This window comes from Diabrotica undecimpunctata, chromosome 4, assembly GCF_040954645.1.
Source record: "Diabrotica undecimpunctata isolate CICGRU chromosome 4, icDiaUnde3, whole genome shotgun sequence".
NCBI classification, from domain to species: domain Eukaryota; kingdom Metazoa; phylum Arthropoda; class Insecta; order Coleoptera; family Chrysomelidae; genus Diabrotica; species Diabrotica undecimpunctata.
The window spans coordinates 81,155,840-81,170,646 of NC_092806.1; the positions used below are offsets into that span (position 1 = coordinate 81,155,840).

The following is a 14,807-nucleotide window of genomic DNA, read 5'->3' on the forward strand; positions in this document are numbered from 1 at the left end:
TAAGGTTATATTTTATTCTATGATATAGCATCCATTGCTACATTTGACATGACAGTTTGATCATAGAATAGCCGAACTGTGCTCCGTTGTTCTCTGCTTTGACATAGACAGCGAACAGGGATGTATTTGATAGAACAATTAAAATAGGAAATTAAATTATTTCATTTATTATAATTACTAAGGTATGTGGATAAGAAAATTAATATTTAAAAAAATAATAAGTAAATTATTTATTTTAAATTTAATTTTGGGGTGTTGAAATGATATTATTTAAAAAATTAATTTATAAGTTACACGTTAGATAATATTAGATATTTGGTTATATACTAGAGAATTTAATAAAAATTATTTATGTGAGGGCATTTTTAAGAAATTAGCATATAATAATTGTAAAAAGTTGTATTTTAATGTTGTAAATATATTTAAGTGAGCCATGTGCATAGGCAACCAACTATACAGTAAGTGACTGACAGAAATTAAGAATTTTTAGGAATATAAATATATTCTGGAATTCTCCAGAATGCAGAATTTGACCTGTGTTTATGTTGGAACATTCTGGAATAATGATTATGTCGGTGGATCGAATAGATATTTTTTTTCGAGAACATCCATATAGAAGAAATAGAACTAAATCGAACATGATTTCTTACCAGATGGTTCTGGAAGATTGAAAAGATATAAATACCCGTGATTTGGATTCAAGATGGCCAGTTTATTATGAAAGTTAGTAGAAGATAGACTCATTTAGTTAGTGAAGTCAATTGTTCAGAATTTTCAAGACAGTCAATCAGTTACAAATAGTCCAATTGTTTAATATCGTGAGTTAAATGAAGATTAAAAATTATGCACATTTATAATTATACACAAATAATTATTGAAGATTAAAAAAGTATATTAGAAGAATATTGGAAGAAATTAAAATTATATTATGATTGGAGATTAGTATAAATCAACTTATAATAATTGGATATTGGTATATTGAAAAGAAGAATAAATATAAATGCTGTTTTGCTGGTTTGCTTGGTGGTTTATAAATGCTGGTGAAGAAAAATATATCTTAAATTGGTAGAAGCTGATAATTGGAAAAAGTAATTTCACAAAAACAAGGATAACCGAAGTACGAAGACATTCAGTGGTGATTAGAATCTATATAGTGGAAAACAGTTCATTTAGGCATTCAGTGACAGAAAGGTACAAAATTTTGTTAATATAATTTAGTTAGTGTCATAACAGTTTCAATTTTGAAGATAGTTTGTTTAAATTTTACATTGTCTATAGAATTTAATTAGTTTTATAAGAATATCAATTTAAAGATAGTTTATTCTAAATTTACATTGGCTAGGTTAGATATATATATATATATATATATATATATATATATATATATATATATATATATATATATATATATATGTGTGTGTTTCATAATAGTTATAATAAAGATAATTTACAAAAGTACTTACAAACTAATTCTTTGAGAACCGCGATAAAACCCTATATTATTAAAAATACTCATTGCTCATCATTCAAACAAACAATACATCATAACAATATATATATATATATATATATATATATATATATATATATATATATATATACATATATTTTTTTACACCATGCAATTTAGAGATTATTTAATTATTGACTCACTCAATGAGTGGTGCGTGATATTGTCACATGTGAGTAGAACATCCACGAAAGACAAATCTCAATAACGTAAGTTTTTATAACCTTTTACACTCTTAATAGGTTTCGAGGATGCTTTACTAACATTAGCACTTTATTTCAGTTTTTCCTGATGATGAAAATAAACATTTTCGCAAGCTTGAAACTTAGTTAAAAGAGTACACTTATTTCACCGCTGCAAATCCCAATAAACCTCAAAGCTCCGTTTTCTATACATATATATATATATATATATATATATATATATATATATATATATATATATATTAGAAAGCTTGTCAAGTTATGTCGTGACAGAGAAATAGGGATTCATAAAGTAGTTTAATCGTTGTCCAATTCCGATATTAGTGTTCTGATTTACGAATAGAAAAAAATATATGAGCTTGCTGCACTGCCTGCACAAATGACCAGATGATGATTGTACTTTAGGAAACTTACAAAAGATGGTATTGTATATAAGTTGTTCATACTCCTTAACACAAAGGATTCGGATAACTGTTAAATTTCAAGACTATTTATTGGGATTAGAAAAGGAACTGAGGAAGGTTGCGCAAAACCTAAGTGGAATAATATTTTATATTTTCAATATCATCTTTCTGTCTCTTGGATCGGGGATTAGTGCAGCCAAAAATTGCAATAGACACTGATGGCTGATTCACCGTTAAAAGTTATGGATTTAAAAATTATAAAAACGGAGAATATTCACGTGCACTTTTCGTTTTCACCGAAAATGGAAAGAATACCTTAGACAAATACGCATAGACAAAAATACATTATAGTATGTACGGGCAAAATGCCTCCCTACTTACTGACAGAACTTTTTTACACTGGGACCGTAGATAAAACAAAAGAATAATTTTCAGTGTAGTGTGCGTCCTGTGAATCGAACGAGTATCGATCACAATGATAAGATTTTTTAATAAAATATTCTATCACTTCCCGTATTCGAACCTTCAGCCTCTGAGATTTTACATTCGTAACAAAACAATATTATCCCTGCGCTACCGAGGCTTTAGCTATAGCTTTTTTCAAAAACCAAGCGATAAATGCATTCATCCAGACTGTAAAAGCAATCCGAAGTATTACACATTGTCCGTGAAATGTTCGTGAAATAATTTAACTAAAATATCGTAACATTTTTATTTTCAGAATAACAGCATTTTTCAAATGATCTTATTTAGTTTTAATTTGAATAACATTCATGTTTTAGTACAACTATGGCAATTCTTGCTTTTCTGTTGAATTTGGCTTCTTCCCAGATACTATGTCTATCTTTTGTCTATTTGTAACTTTGGCTATTTTTTCATGTTCTTCTATAACTCTTTGTAGTAATTCATCCTAAAATATATTATATTATAATGTTTAATAGTTAGCAACGTACAATAGCAAAACAGATTTAATAAAATTATGACAAAATTTTAAGTTTTAAAAACAATTAGTTTGGTTTTTACAGCCGTCAAAAGCAAGCAAATTTTGTGTTTTCGGAGAAATGGAAAAAGTCGAATATCGTTCGGTTCCTCCACAAAAAGGGTAAAACGAATGTGCAAATCAAAGCTGACCTGGTCGAAGTATATGGTGAGGTTGCACCTTCGTTAGCAACAGTAAAATTTTGGAAAGCTGAATCCATCTTAGAATTGCTTCCTAAGACAGAATAGATTTATTTTCACGTTCAGAGCGACTGTGAATAGCCGTTCTAAAGAACCCTTTTAGGGTCAAATACGTATACGCGGATACACAGACGCACTATACGTGAAATCAAATCTTAACTGTCTTTTTCCTTTTATTCCGATATACTCTGTACGAGTACTAGAAACCAATTCGCTAAGGATTTTTGCTTAGTTGAGGAGATATGTTGTGGAATGCAATTTTTAGATTCCCCATGTCTCTAATAACATCTTTATCAACGTCTGTTTTGCCTTGCAATTCTTAGAAGGCACAGATTAAAGCAAAAATCTGAATTTGGTTTCGAAAATTAGTTTACGGATTTTAATATCAGATGTCGCTATTTGCGTCCATACGAAGCCATGTTAGAGTTGCTTCCTAAGACAGAATATATTTATTTTCACGTTTAGAGCGACTGTGAATAGGCGTTCTGAGGGGGAAAAACCAATTGAAGTAAACACGCTTGATTTCTTGAAATTTAAAATTAGGAAAATTTGAAGTTTGATAGTGGGATGAATTTGTATGAATGAATGTTGATTGGCTAGAAAATACGACGGAGAATAGGACAGTCGACTTGAAAATTGAACCAGGAGATTTGAATCATTGTGTTTTTAAGGTCCACTTTAAGAACAGTTTGTGGAATCATTATTGCGTTTTTAACAGCCAGAACAAGAAGTCCAGTTTGAAAATAGTATGTGAAAAAGAAGTATAAGTTTTTTGTGTGTGAGTTTTAAGTTGATGAGCAAAATAGGTGTAGACGAATCGAGACCCAGGTCGAGAATCTCAAACTCCTTGTGTCTGAAGAGATTCCTAAATCTATAAGAAAAGGAAAAAAATTATATAAAGTTTGTACAAGATAACCATTAGAGGCGGGAGACGCAATTTGCGGAAAGAGTCCCATTATTATTATTGTGAAACGAGTCGGAAGTGATTTTTTTTTAATTTGGAGAGAAACTGAACGAGTGCTGTTTTTTGTGTAACAGTTTTTGGAGGGAGAAAGCAGAGCCACACGTGTTTTGGAAAATTGAACAGTATTTCGGAAACACAATCCGGAGACTAAGTCACTATCCGTTGGGAGAGATCGCGGAAAGAAAATAAGAAAGGTACGTCAATTTGTTTGTGAAATAAGCGTTATATGTACACCATATATTTTATTTAAACTCATATCATAAAGCAATTGATAAAAATAATTGAATTCATTGTCATAAAATTTGCACATAATAAAATTTGTTTTTTAGAAAGTTAATGAGAACAACTTTGCAGTAAATTAAATAAATTGATTTTAAAAGGGAAATAACAGAATTAAGTTTTTTTTTGCTCTGAGGAATAGATAATTCAGTGTATACAATTTTTATGTTGATAGTTATATATGGTATTGAAATAAATGGTGATTGTTTTAAAAGGTTATAAAGTGTGTTATAATATTTATTTCCTTTGTCTATCCTAAAGAAAGCCGGCATCCAGGAAATACTAGAAGCCACGAATTGAAAGTAAAATAAATTTTATTGTGTAGTAAAGAGAAAGTGTAGTAAAGTTGTGAGTATATATATGTATATATATATATATATATATATACATATATATATATATACATATATATATATACATATATATATACATATATATATATATATATATATATATATATATATATATATATATATATATATATATATATTATTGTGATATTTAAAGTCTTGGTGCGCCAAGCAATAATTAGCTAATTAATTTTTTTGATTAATTAAAATTATTTAAATGATATGATTATGACTCTATCACAATTTTTAATTCTTTTATCTCAGGGTTAAATTCGTGCTTCAATATCTATGCTGTTACATGTGAAAGGTAAGGTCCAGAGAATACCGGAATAATAAAAAACACATATGATCTAACACTATATATTGAAATAAAAATAATGAAATAATTCACACTCAAAAGTTTTCAATAAACAAATCTCATATAAGGATTCTCAAAATTTTGTTCTCCGTACGTGAACAATCAAAATTAATAGTACAAACAATATTCATTGAAAACTCAAAATCCCAAACTATTCTAACTCTCTTAATCAAAATATTTATATCCTTTCTAAATTACGTGTAAAAATTGTGTTATCAATAAAAGAAAAAAAACTGCAGAAAACAAAATATCTCTCTCTGATGATGAGTGGTCCAAATCCTTGTTCCTTGTAGACTGTATTATCTCCTCTCAACCGCTCCCTATGTAATCAGCAATCTTACAACAGATTGTTGCAAGTATATCGGCCTTAATGATCTCCTTCAAAAGCAACAATCATTCAAATTATGATAGCCTTTCTCCTCTCGATAAACTGAATCTCTCGTTGGCCCGAGTGAAAAATGACTCTTGGAATATCTTCTCTTTACGATAAACTGAATCTCTCGTTGGCCTGAACAGTGACTCTTGGAATATAAGTAGGAAAATATGACTTACAATATTTTGCTGCTTCAGCTTCTGTCAGATACACTAACTCCACAAAAACTCACTAACATTCAACACTACTGCTTGCTACATCTCGGGAACAGCCAGAGAACAATCACTGTTCGTCTTACAGACTTGGAAACCAACTGATTCTCTCTTCTCTCTCCTCAATCTCGCTAAACTTTTTCCTACATACTTATCCCACCTTTTTCAATCTCCGCCAATCAAAACTCGTCACAATTCCCCCATTTTTTCATTTCGATAACAAACAAATTTTTACCTATAATTATAAATTTCCTAAAACTTATTTACAAATAATATTTTTCTATAATTCTTAAAAACTAACAAAAACCTCTTTCTATAATCCCTTCTATTGTCTTTAATCACTGCATTAATGTATTTCAATTGTCTTTGGATTTCACTTAAAATTATGCGGGTCACTCAAGTATAACAAAGAAATAATTTATACAAAGCTTACATTTTGTTTAGTACAGGTAATCCAAGAATTTAATAACTTTCCTTCTCCGAAATGTTTGTTGGATATTATCCTACTTATCTGAATTATTTTAATGTTTTTGAACTTTGAAATATTTTTAAACAAACCAATATTTTTCTCGATTTTACATATCATAACAAATCCCCGCCATTTGATCTGCCGAAAACTCTTTGTTAAATTTTAAAAATGACAAAAGTTTTCTAGGATCAAATTATTTCACTATGTTATTAAAATCTACTTATGATACTGATAAATGTCGTGAATGTTAAAATACCCCGTATATTGCCTGTCTTTATACGGGATTGGATACATTTTCGTTTTAAATTTTTCCAAGTATTTTCCCTTAAAAGAAAGTTCATAATTTTTAGCCACTCGGTTTACTTCATTAACAAGATCTCCATGGTTTCCTAAAATCTTCTCTATTTTCTTTCCCATGTTTTCTCCACAATTTATTTTTCTTTCATCCTCCTTTTGTTCACATGTGTTCACTGTCCATAATACTTCTTCACAAAATTCTGGATTCTCGTCCATCAGTGCCATTTTTTCTTCTGTTTTCTTTTTATCCTCTAATTCCTTTTGGTATTCCGAGCACCATGTTTCTATTCCTTTCATTTCTCTGATGATACCTTCTTTTTCTTCCTGCTTCCATTCTGTTTTATCGTCGGTTGCCAACAATTCTTCTGTACCTTCTATTTCCTGTTTTTCTCTGGTCTCCATCTTATTTTCCTGCTTTCTTTTCGAACTCTTCTTCTTTTTCTTCCTTCTCTTTTTCTTTTCTGTTAGATCTTGTTCTTGTACCTTCGGTTTATCCTCTACAGTCATATCGATTTCTTTGCGTTTTTCCTGTGCATTGATCCTTCCAGAATTTGTTTTCCTATCTGTTTGCTTTTCTTCTCCTGTGTTGTCTGGTTCTGCTCTGATTTCCAGTTTATTTTCCGAAAAATTTATGGTGATATCTTTTTTCCTCAATTCATCAATTCCCGCTATCATATCATGATTTAAATCTTCAATCACCACACATTTCATAATATGGAATTTGTTTCCCACTCTTATCTGTACTCCCAAGCCTTCGTTTACTGTCGTCAAATTTTTATTGTTTGCACCCACTAAATCAACCCTAGGAATCTTATACACAAATCTGTCCAAATTTAATTCTTTTACTAGTTTTTTATTGATTAGCGATATCTCCGATCCAGAATCAATCACAATTTTAATCGCTTTATGTTTTATAAATGCATCTAAAAATATTAGATTAGAATTAGAAATTTGTCTGTCGTTTCCTATTGCTACATGATTCATCTCCCTTCTATTTTGTTGTTGGAAGCTCTGGTTATTTCTATCGTCCCTTTGTTCGTTAGTATTCCTATTCGGAGGATTTTGTGCATCTCTATTCCTGTTGTGATTTTCATATGTTCTATGTTGTGTGTCATTCCTGTTATCGTAATTTTGTTGTCTATTGTAATTATTGTAATTTCTCGGCCTATATTCGTTTGTTGATCTGGGATGTCGGTTTCTCTGGTCATAATTTGATGAATACCTTCTTTCCGGTCCATTATATTGGTCATGTTGTCTTCTATTTCTCATTTCTTTTCTTTTCGCTTCTTTTAATTGAAGGAATTGGCACAAACTATCAATATCTTGATAGTTTCTCAAAATCACGTGATCTTCCAACGTTTCCTCAAAATGTCTGCTGATCATTTCTACCAGCTGTTCGGTAGAATATTTGTATTCTAGATATTTTGAATTGTTATATATCTGCAAAGCATATCTTTCTTCAGATATTCCCATTTTTTCGTGATATTTTCCATTCTGTAGCTCTTGGTTGATTTCTCTCTGTTTATTTTTCCCCCAGAAATAGTTGAGAAAAAATTATTTTCAAAATCTGTCCAATTTTCAAACTCATCTTCCTTGCTTTCATACCATAACGCTGCTCCTTCTTTCAAATGGTTTCTAATTGTTTCTTTGCAATCGTCAAAATATCTAATATGTTGTAATTTGGTTTTCAAATTTTTAACAAACGGTACTGGGTGTGTTTTCCGAATATCCCCGCCAAACTGTATTTTTATGTCACCCGGACTTTGGATGAGTACTTCTCTCCTGTCTCCCATCTCTCGTTGTTTTCTGATATCCTCAATTTGTTTTTCTATTTCTTTCTTGTCTTCTTGTAGCGCCATTTCAAATTTTTCTTCCAACTGTTCTATTTCCTTTTTCTGGAAATTTCGTATCTCCTTCATTGTATCTTGGATATCTTTAATCTCTGTCTCTTGTTTTGCATTCTTTAGGGTTATTTCTTCTATCTGTTGTATTAGTTCTTTCTTTATCCCCTCAACACATCCTTTAATTTCCTGTTCATAGTTTTCCAAACGCTGCTCTATATTCCTGTTATTTAGTTCTATTGCTTGCCTTGTTTCCCGTTGGTTTTCTTCCATTGTTTGTTTTGTTTCATCCATTTTTTGTGATGTTTCTTGTTGATTTCTATCCATTTTATCCATTTTCTTTGATGTTTCATTCATTGTTTGTGTCTGTATTTGCATCATTGCTAATAATTTTTCCAGCATTCCTGTTTCTTTTCTTTCCTCCATTATTGTGGTATTTCCTTCATTATCCGATCCTTCATCAATAATTGTTTCCTCTTCTATCTTATCCTCTTTCCTTTCTTGCGTTTTACTTTGACTCCTTGTGGTCGACATGTTGTTTCTTTTCGTTACTGTTTTTGTCCCCGCCAAATGTGAAATTTTACAACACTCTATATGTTTCAGAACACGACAATATTTCTCCCCAAATGTATTAAATTTTCACGACAAATATCAAATATGCAATCAGTAAAATTCAAATAATTCAAAATAAATATCAAATGTATGATTGGTAAAGAAAATAAAATCAAATAATTCAATAGCAGTAAATATCCACTAACTACGATCAATCAATAAATCAAATTTATATTCCCTGGAAAAATTGTCAAAATACTTTCAAATTCAAATTCCCTCAATGTTATATGTTTTTATCTCTGGATTACCTGTACTTATTCCAGATCTCTTTCCCTTCCTTCAAATGTAAAGCTGCGATATTTTCAAGCCCCACGTTGGGCGCCAGTTATTGTGATATTTAAAGTCTTGGTGCGCCAAGCAATAATTAGCTAATTAATTTTTTTGATTAATTAAAATTATTTAAATGATATGATTATGACTCTATCACAATTTTTAATTCTTTTATCTCTGGGTTAAATTCGTGCTTCAATATCTATGCTATTACATGTGAAAGGTAAGGTCCAGAGAATACCGGAATAATAAAAAACACATATGATCTAACACTATATATTGAAATAAAAATAATGAAATAATTCACACTCAAAAGTTTTCAATAAACAAATCTCATATAAGGATTCTCAAAATTTTGTTCTCCGTACGTGAACAATCAAAATTAATGGTACAAACAATATTCATTGAAAACTCAAAATCCCAAACTATTCTAACTCTCCTAATCAAAATATTTATATCCTTTCTAAATTACGTGTAAAAATTGTGTTATCAATAAAAGAAAAAAAACTGTAGAAAACAAAATATCTCTCTCTGATGATGAGTGGTCCAAATCCTTGTTCCTTGTAGACTGTATTATCTCCTCTCAACCGGTCCCTATGTAATCAGCAATCTTACAACAGATTGTTGCAAGTATATCGGCCTTAATGATCTCCTTCAAAAGCAACAATCATTCAAATTATGATAGCCTTTCTCCTCTCGATAAACTGAATCTCTCGTTGGCCCGAGTGAAAAATGACTCTTGGAATATCTTCTCTTTACGATAAACTGAATCTCTCGTTGGCCTGAACAGTGACTCTTGGAATATAAGTAGGAAAATATGACTTACAATATTTTGCTGCTTCAGCTTCTGTCAGATACACGAACTCCACAAAAACTCACTAACATTCAACACTACTGCTTGCTACATCTCGGGAACAGCCAGAGAACAATCACTGTTCGTCTTACAGACTTGGAAACCAACTGATTCTCTCTTCTCTCTCCTCAATCTCGCTAAACTTTTTCCTACATACTTATCCCACCTTTTTCAATCTCCGCCAATCAAAACTCGTCACAATTCCCCCATTTTTTCATTTCGATAACAAACAAATTTTTACCTATAATTATAAATTTCCTAAAACTTATTTACAAATAATATTTTTCTATAATTCTTAAAAACTAACAAAAACCTCTTTCTATAATCCCTTCTATTGTCTTTAATCACTGCATTAATGTATTTCAATTGTCTTTGGATTTCACTTAAAATTATGCGGGTCACTCAAGTATAACAAAGAAATAATTTATGCAAAGCTTACATTTTGTTTAGTACAGGTAATCCAAGAATTTAATAACTTTCCTTCTCCGAAATGTTTGTTGGATATTATCCTACTTATCTGAATTATTTTAATGTTTTTGAACTTTGAAATATTTTTAAACAAACCAATATTTTTCTCGATTTTACATATCATAACAATATATATATATATATATATATATATATATATATATATATATATATATATATATATATATATATATATATATATATATATATACTTGAGTGCAAAACAATCGACTCAAAAGCGATATTTGAGATTACAACTTCTGTTTTAATGTAAGAAGTATGAAAATAACAAGATGTAATGTGCAAACAGTAACTTTATTATTGAACTTACAAAAACCGCTATTTCATTATTTGGAAGACGCATTATAAAAACAATATGCTATACGAACAGAGTTTCTCAAATATTCATCATTGGAACTATCCCAAGAAAGACGTAATGAACAGAGAAATCATCAATTACGAAATTATTTTTTTTATTTTTCAATATCTGATATTACCACCCCTATTCCTAATTACACTTTCCAGTCGATTTCGCATGGATCGGATGACTTTTCTAATAAATTCTTGAGGCATTGCTTCCCATTCATCATTAAGCGCAGCCCTCAATTCCATTATGCTCCTTGGTGCATGATTTCTGTTTCGAACCCTTCGTTTAAGCTCATCCCAAACATACTCTATTGGATTTATGTCCGGGCTCAACGCAGGCCAATTTATTGTAGGTATACCGATCTCAGTCAGATAGGTGGTGGTGGCTCGTGCGGTATGACATCGTGCATTATCATGCAATAAAATAAAGGCATCACCAATAAATCCCACGTATGGAACCACATTTCCTCCAAAATATCTCTGATGTAACGATCCACCGTTAAACCTCCACCGCGTCCTCCACCAGGCACGAAAACCAACTCGGTTTTCCCATCCATGGAAATGCCTGCCCAAAATATACAAGAACCGCCTTCATATGACACAATTTCTCGTATACAATATTGAGCAAATCGTTCTCCTGGCCTTCTATAGACTCGACGCCTCTTTTCGTTGCCATGTAGGCAGATCCTACTTTCGTCGGAGAATAATACCTGACTCCATTGATAGTCGTCCCAATCCAGATGTTCGCGAGCAAATTCTAGTCGCCTTTACTTCTGGGCTGCAGTTAGCTTGGGACTCGTAGCTGCCCTGTTCGGTGTCAGGTTGGCTGCTTTAAGTCTCCTTCTAACTGTCCAAACGCTAGTAACCACACCTCTGACCTCTCTAAGCTCTTCTTTGAGATTAACACCAGTCAAATGTCGATTTCTCAGAGATTTAGATACAAGAAATCGATCATCTCTCTTTGTTGTTGTTCGTTTACGGCCTCCTCCTTGTCGGCGGACATAATCACCAGTATCTTGGTACCGACGATATACTCGGAACACAGCAGATTGGTTTAAATTTAGTCGATTTGTCACGGCCCTCTGGCTCAGGTCTTCTCTCAATAATGCTACTGCTTGAGCTGCTTTGACAGATGTGGTATCCATTCGTTATGTAGTTGCGAACTTAATTGACTCATGTTTTAGTGCATCGCTATGGAAATTGATGCCTACGATGTTAACCGAACGCGTTAAGTCGGTGCGTGTCAATTTTAATGAATCAAATTCTGACCCCCTCTCTACATGTTGCATTATTTATTTGTAATACGTCACCCGATTTACCAAAAACCAAAACTTTTTTCAAACTCAATAATGAGGATAATAATTGTACAATAAATATTATTAAATTTACACCTTTTAGATTGAAACAGGAGATAGAGTTTCGCAAAATAATTTTGAGTCGATTTTTTGCACTCAAGTGTATATAAGGATTGCATTCGTCAGCAAATACTTTCCGTTACCAAATCCTAACTTCCATTTATCCCGAACCGCGAGCCGAAAGCCAAGGTCAAGTACAGGTCTCGTCATTTCGGAAGGCATCTAATTTGCATATTATCGCACTGGGCAGAGGTCAAAATTTGACATTTCTACCTAAGCCACGCCTTAGCAGTAAATAATTTCAATACTCAGTAGCGCAGCAGTGCAGTTGAGAACAAGTTGTGTGTTAAATATTAGATAATTTTATTTTCAAACAATCTTGCTGAAAATGGACGGAAAAAAGCGTAGCGTTATTAAAGAGCAGGGTCGTCAAATAATATTTAATGTGTATAATTATTTTAAAAATATGAAAAGTGAAATGGACACTCTGCTAATGGTAAAAAATAAGACTGCTGAAGCAACAGGTAAGGAGTTTCATTCACAAGGCATTTAGTATTAATTTTTGATACTCAAATTCAATGTTCCAACACTTTTTACTTTTAGTTCTCAATGTCACTTATTTGTCAATCTTTTATACTCTGCTTTTGTACTCCATTTTGCCTACCTTCGCTTCTCTTTTGTATTGGGTGTGTCGAAAATACCATTTTCGAATTATTTCTTTTTTCATTCCTTCGATGTGTCCTAAATATCGTATTCTCTGCACTTTCGTTACAGTCGTTATTTTTAGCTATTATTACGTTTACTTCGTTATTTTGTTTACTACTTCTTGGTCTGTAGGTAGTTCTATTACTATGTGGTCATCTACAATTCCATGGTTTGTTTCCATTACTACTTCATTTTTATTTACCATAACTTTTTGTAAAATAATAACCACATTTACTGTAAAAAGTTTTGCCAAATTGTCATTATTCCCCTAGATAGTTCATTTAGTAATAGATCGTCATCATTTTCCATATGTGGAGAAAGAGTTCATAGGTTCTTGTTTTCGTAGAAAGCTCTTATTTATTTACTTTTTAATTTTCTACTATCGCTTTGAGTTACTTCTCAATGTACTTTTTTGTTTCTTTATGTTGTCTTAAAGTAATTACTATTTAAATGGGAATAAGCCACAATTAAAAGTTAAAGTACGTTTATTGACGTTTCAATTTCCACTTCGGAAATCGTTCTCAAAATACAAACATTAGTAAATTGTAAAAATTATTAATTTACTAATGTTTGTATTTTGAGAACGATTTCCGAAGTGGAAATTGAAACGTCAATAAACCTACTTTAACCTTTAATTGTGGCTTATTCCCATTTAAATAGTAATTACTTTAAAATGCCACAAGAAAATAGCTTCAGAACAATTTTATGTTGTCTATTTAAAATTTGAAGAATTATTTCTGCAACATACCAATTATTTTGAATTATTATTTACGTCTTCATCATCATTATCAATGGCGTTACAACTCTTCGTGAGCATTTGCCGCATTTACTATTGCCTTCCAAGTTTGTCGGTCCTGTGCCACTATTTCCCATTTTCTCACTCCCATTTTCTCCAGATCTTTTGTTACTGCATCTTTAATTTTACTTATACGCTGATTATATTTACGTCGTTATAGGCATTTCTGTACGGACCGTATCCAGAATACTACAAGAGAGCAAACGGTCTCTAGATAATAAAAACAAAGTTGAATTTTCTTTAAAGAGACCTTTACGAAAGTCACCTGTGACAGGTTTACCAGAATATCAAATTACAGATATTCGGCGTATAATACACGATTTTCATAGAACAGAGAATTGTCGTGTTACTGTTAATGAATTGAAGAACAAAATTGAGAGAGATTTGGACATTAAAGTATCAGAAGCCTCGCTGCGAAGAATTCTTCGAAATATGAATTTCCGTTGGAGAAGAGCACAGGACAACAGAAAATTGTTGGTTGAAAAGACGGAAATAAGGGCTTGGAGAATCAAATATTTAAGACTTATCAAAGATTATAGAAACGAAAACAGACCCATTGTTTACCTCGATGAGACATTATGTACACAGTGGACATACTTTGTCGAAAACTTGGAATGATAATTCTAGTAAAGGGTTACTGATGAACATTTCAAAGGGTCAACGTTTAATAATAGTGCATGCTGGTGGTGAAATGGGATTTATTCCAAACGCGCTTTTAATATTTAAGTCTGGTAGTAAATCCGGTGACTACTACTTAGAAATGAATGCCACGAATTACCGCAAATGGCTAAAGGAAAAACTAATTCCAAATTTACCGCCTAACTCAGTAGTTGTTTGCGATAATGCCTCATATCGGTGCAAGTGAATCCTGCGCCTAATAGTAATTCAAAAAAAAAAGATAGGATTGATTGGCTGATTAAAAAAACAATATAACATTTAATCC

General features: G+C 31.5%; 1 protein-coding gene across 3 annotated transcripts in view; it reads right to left on the bottom strand.

The window, feature by feature from the left end:
* LOC140439726 (NAD-dependent protein deacetylase Sirt2-like) overlaps window positions 1–14,807 on the bottom strand; it is a 522,839-nt gene that overhangs the window by 324,878 nt on the left and 183,154 nt on the right. For 2 of the 3 annotated variants that reach the window (XM_072529838.1, XM_072529840.1), the window contains one exon: window positions 2,815–3,027. The exons of the other annotated variant lie outside the window; for it this stretch is intronic. In XM_072529838.1, coding sequence (XP_072385939.1) covers window positions 2,905–3,027 — 123 coding nt within the window. In that variant the 3' untranslated portion in view covers window positions 2,815–2,904. Of the gene's footprint in view, window positions 1–2,814; window positions 3,028–14,807 lie in introns of those variants that run through there. 3 annotated transcript variants of the gene reach the window in all.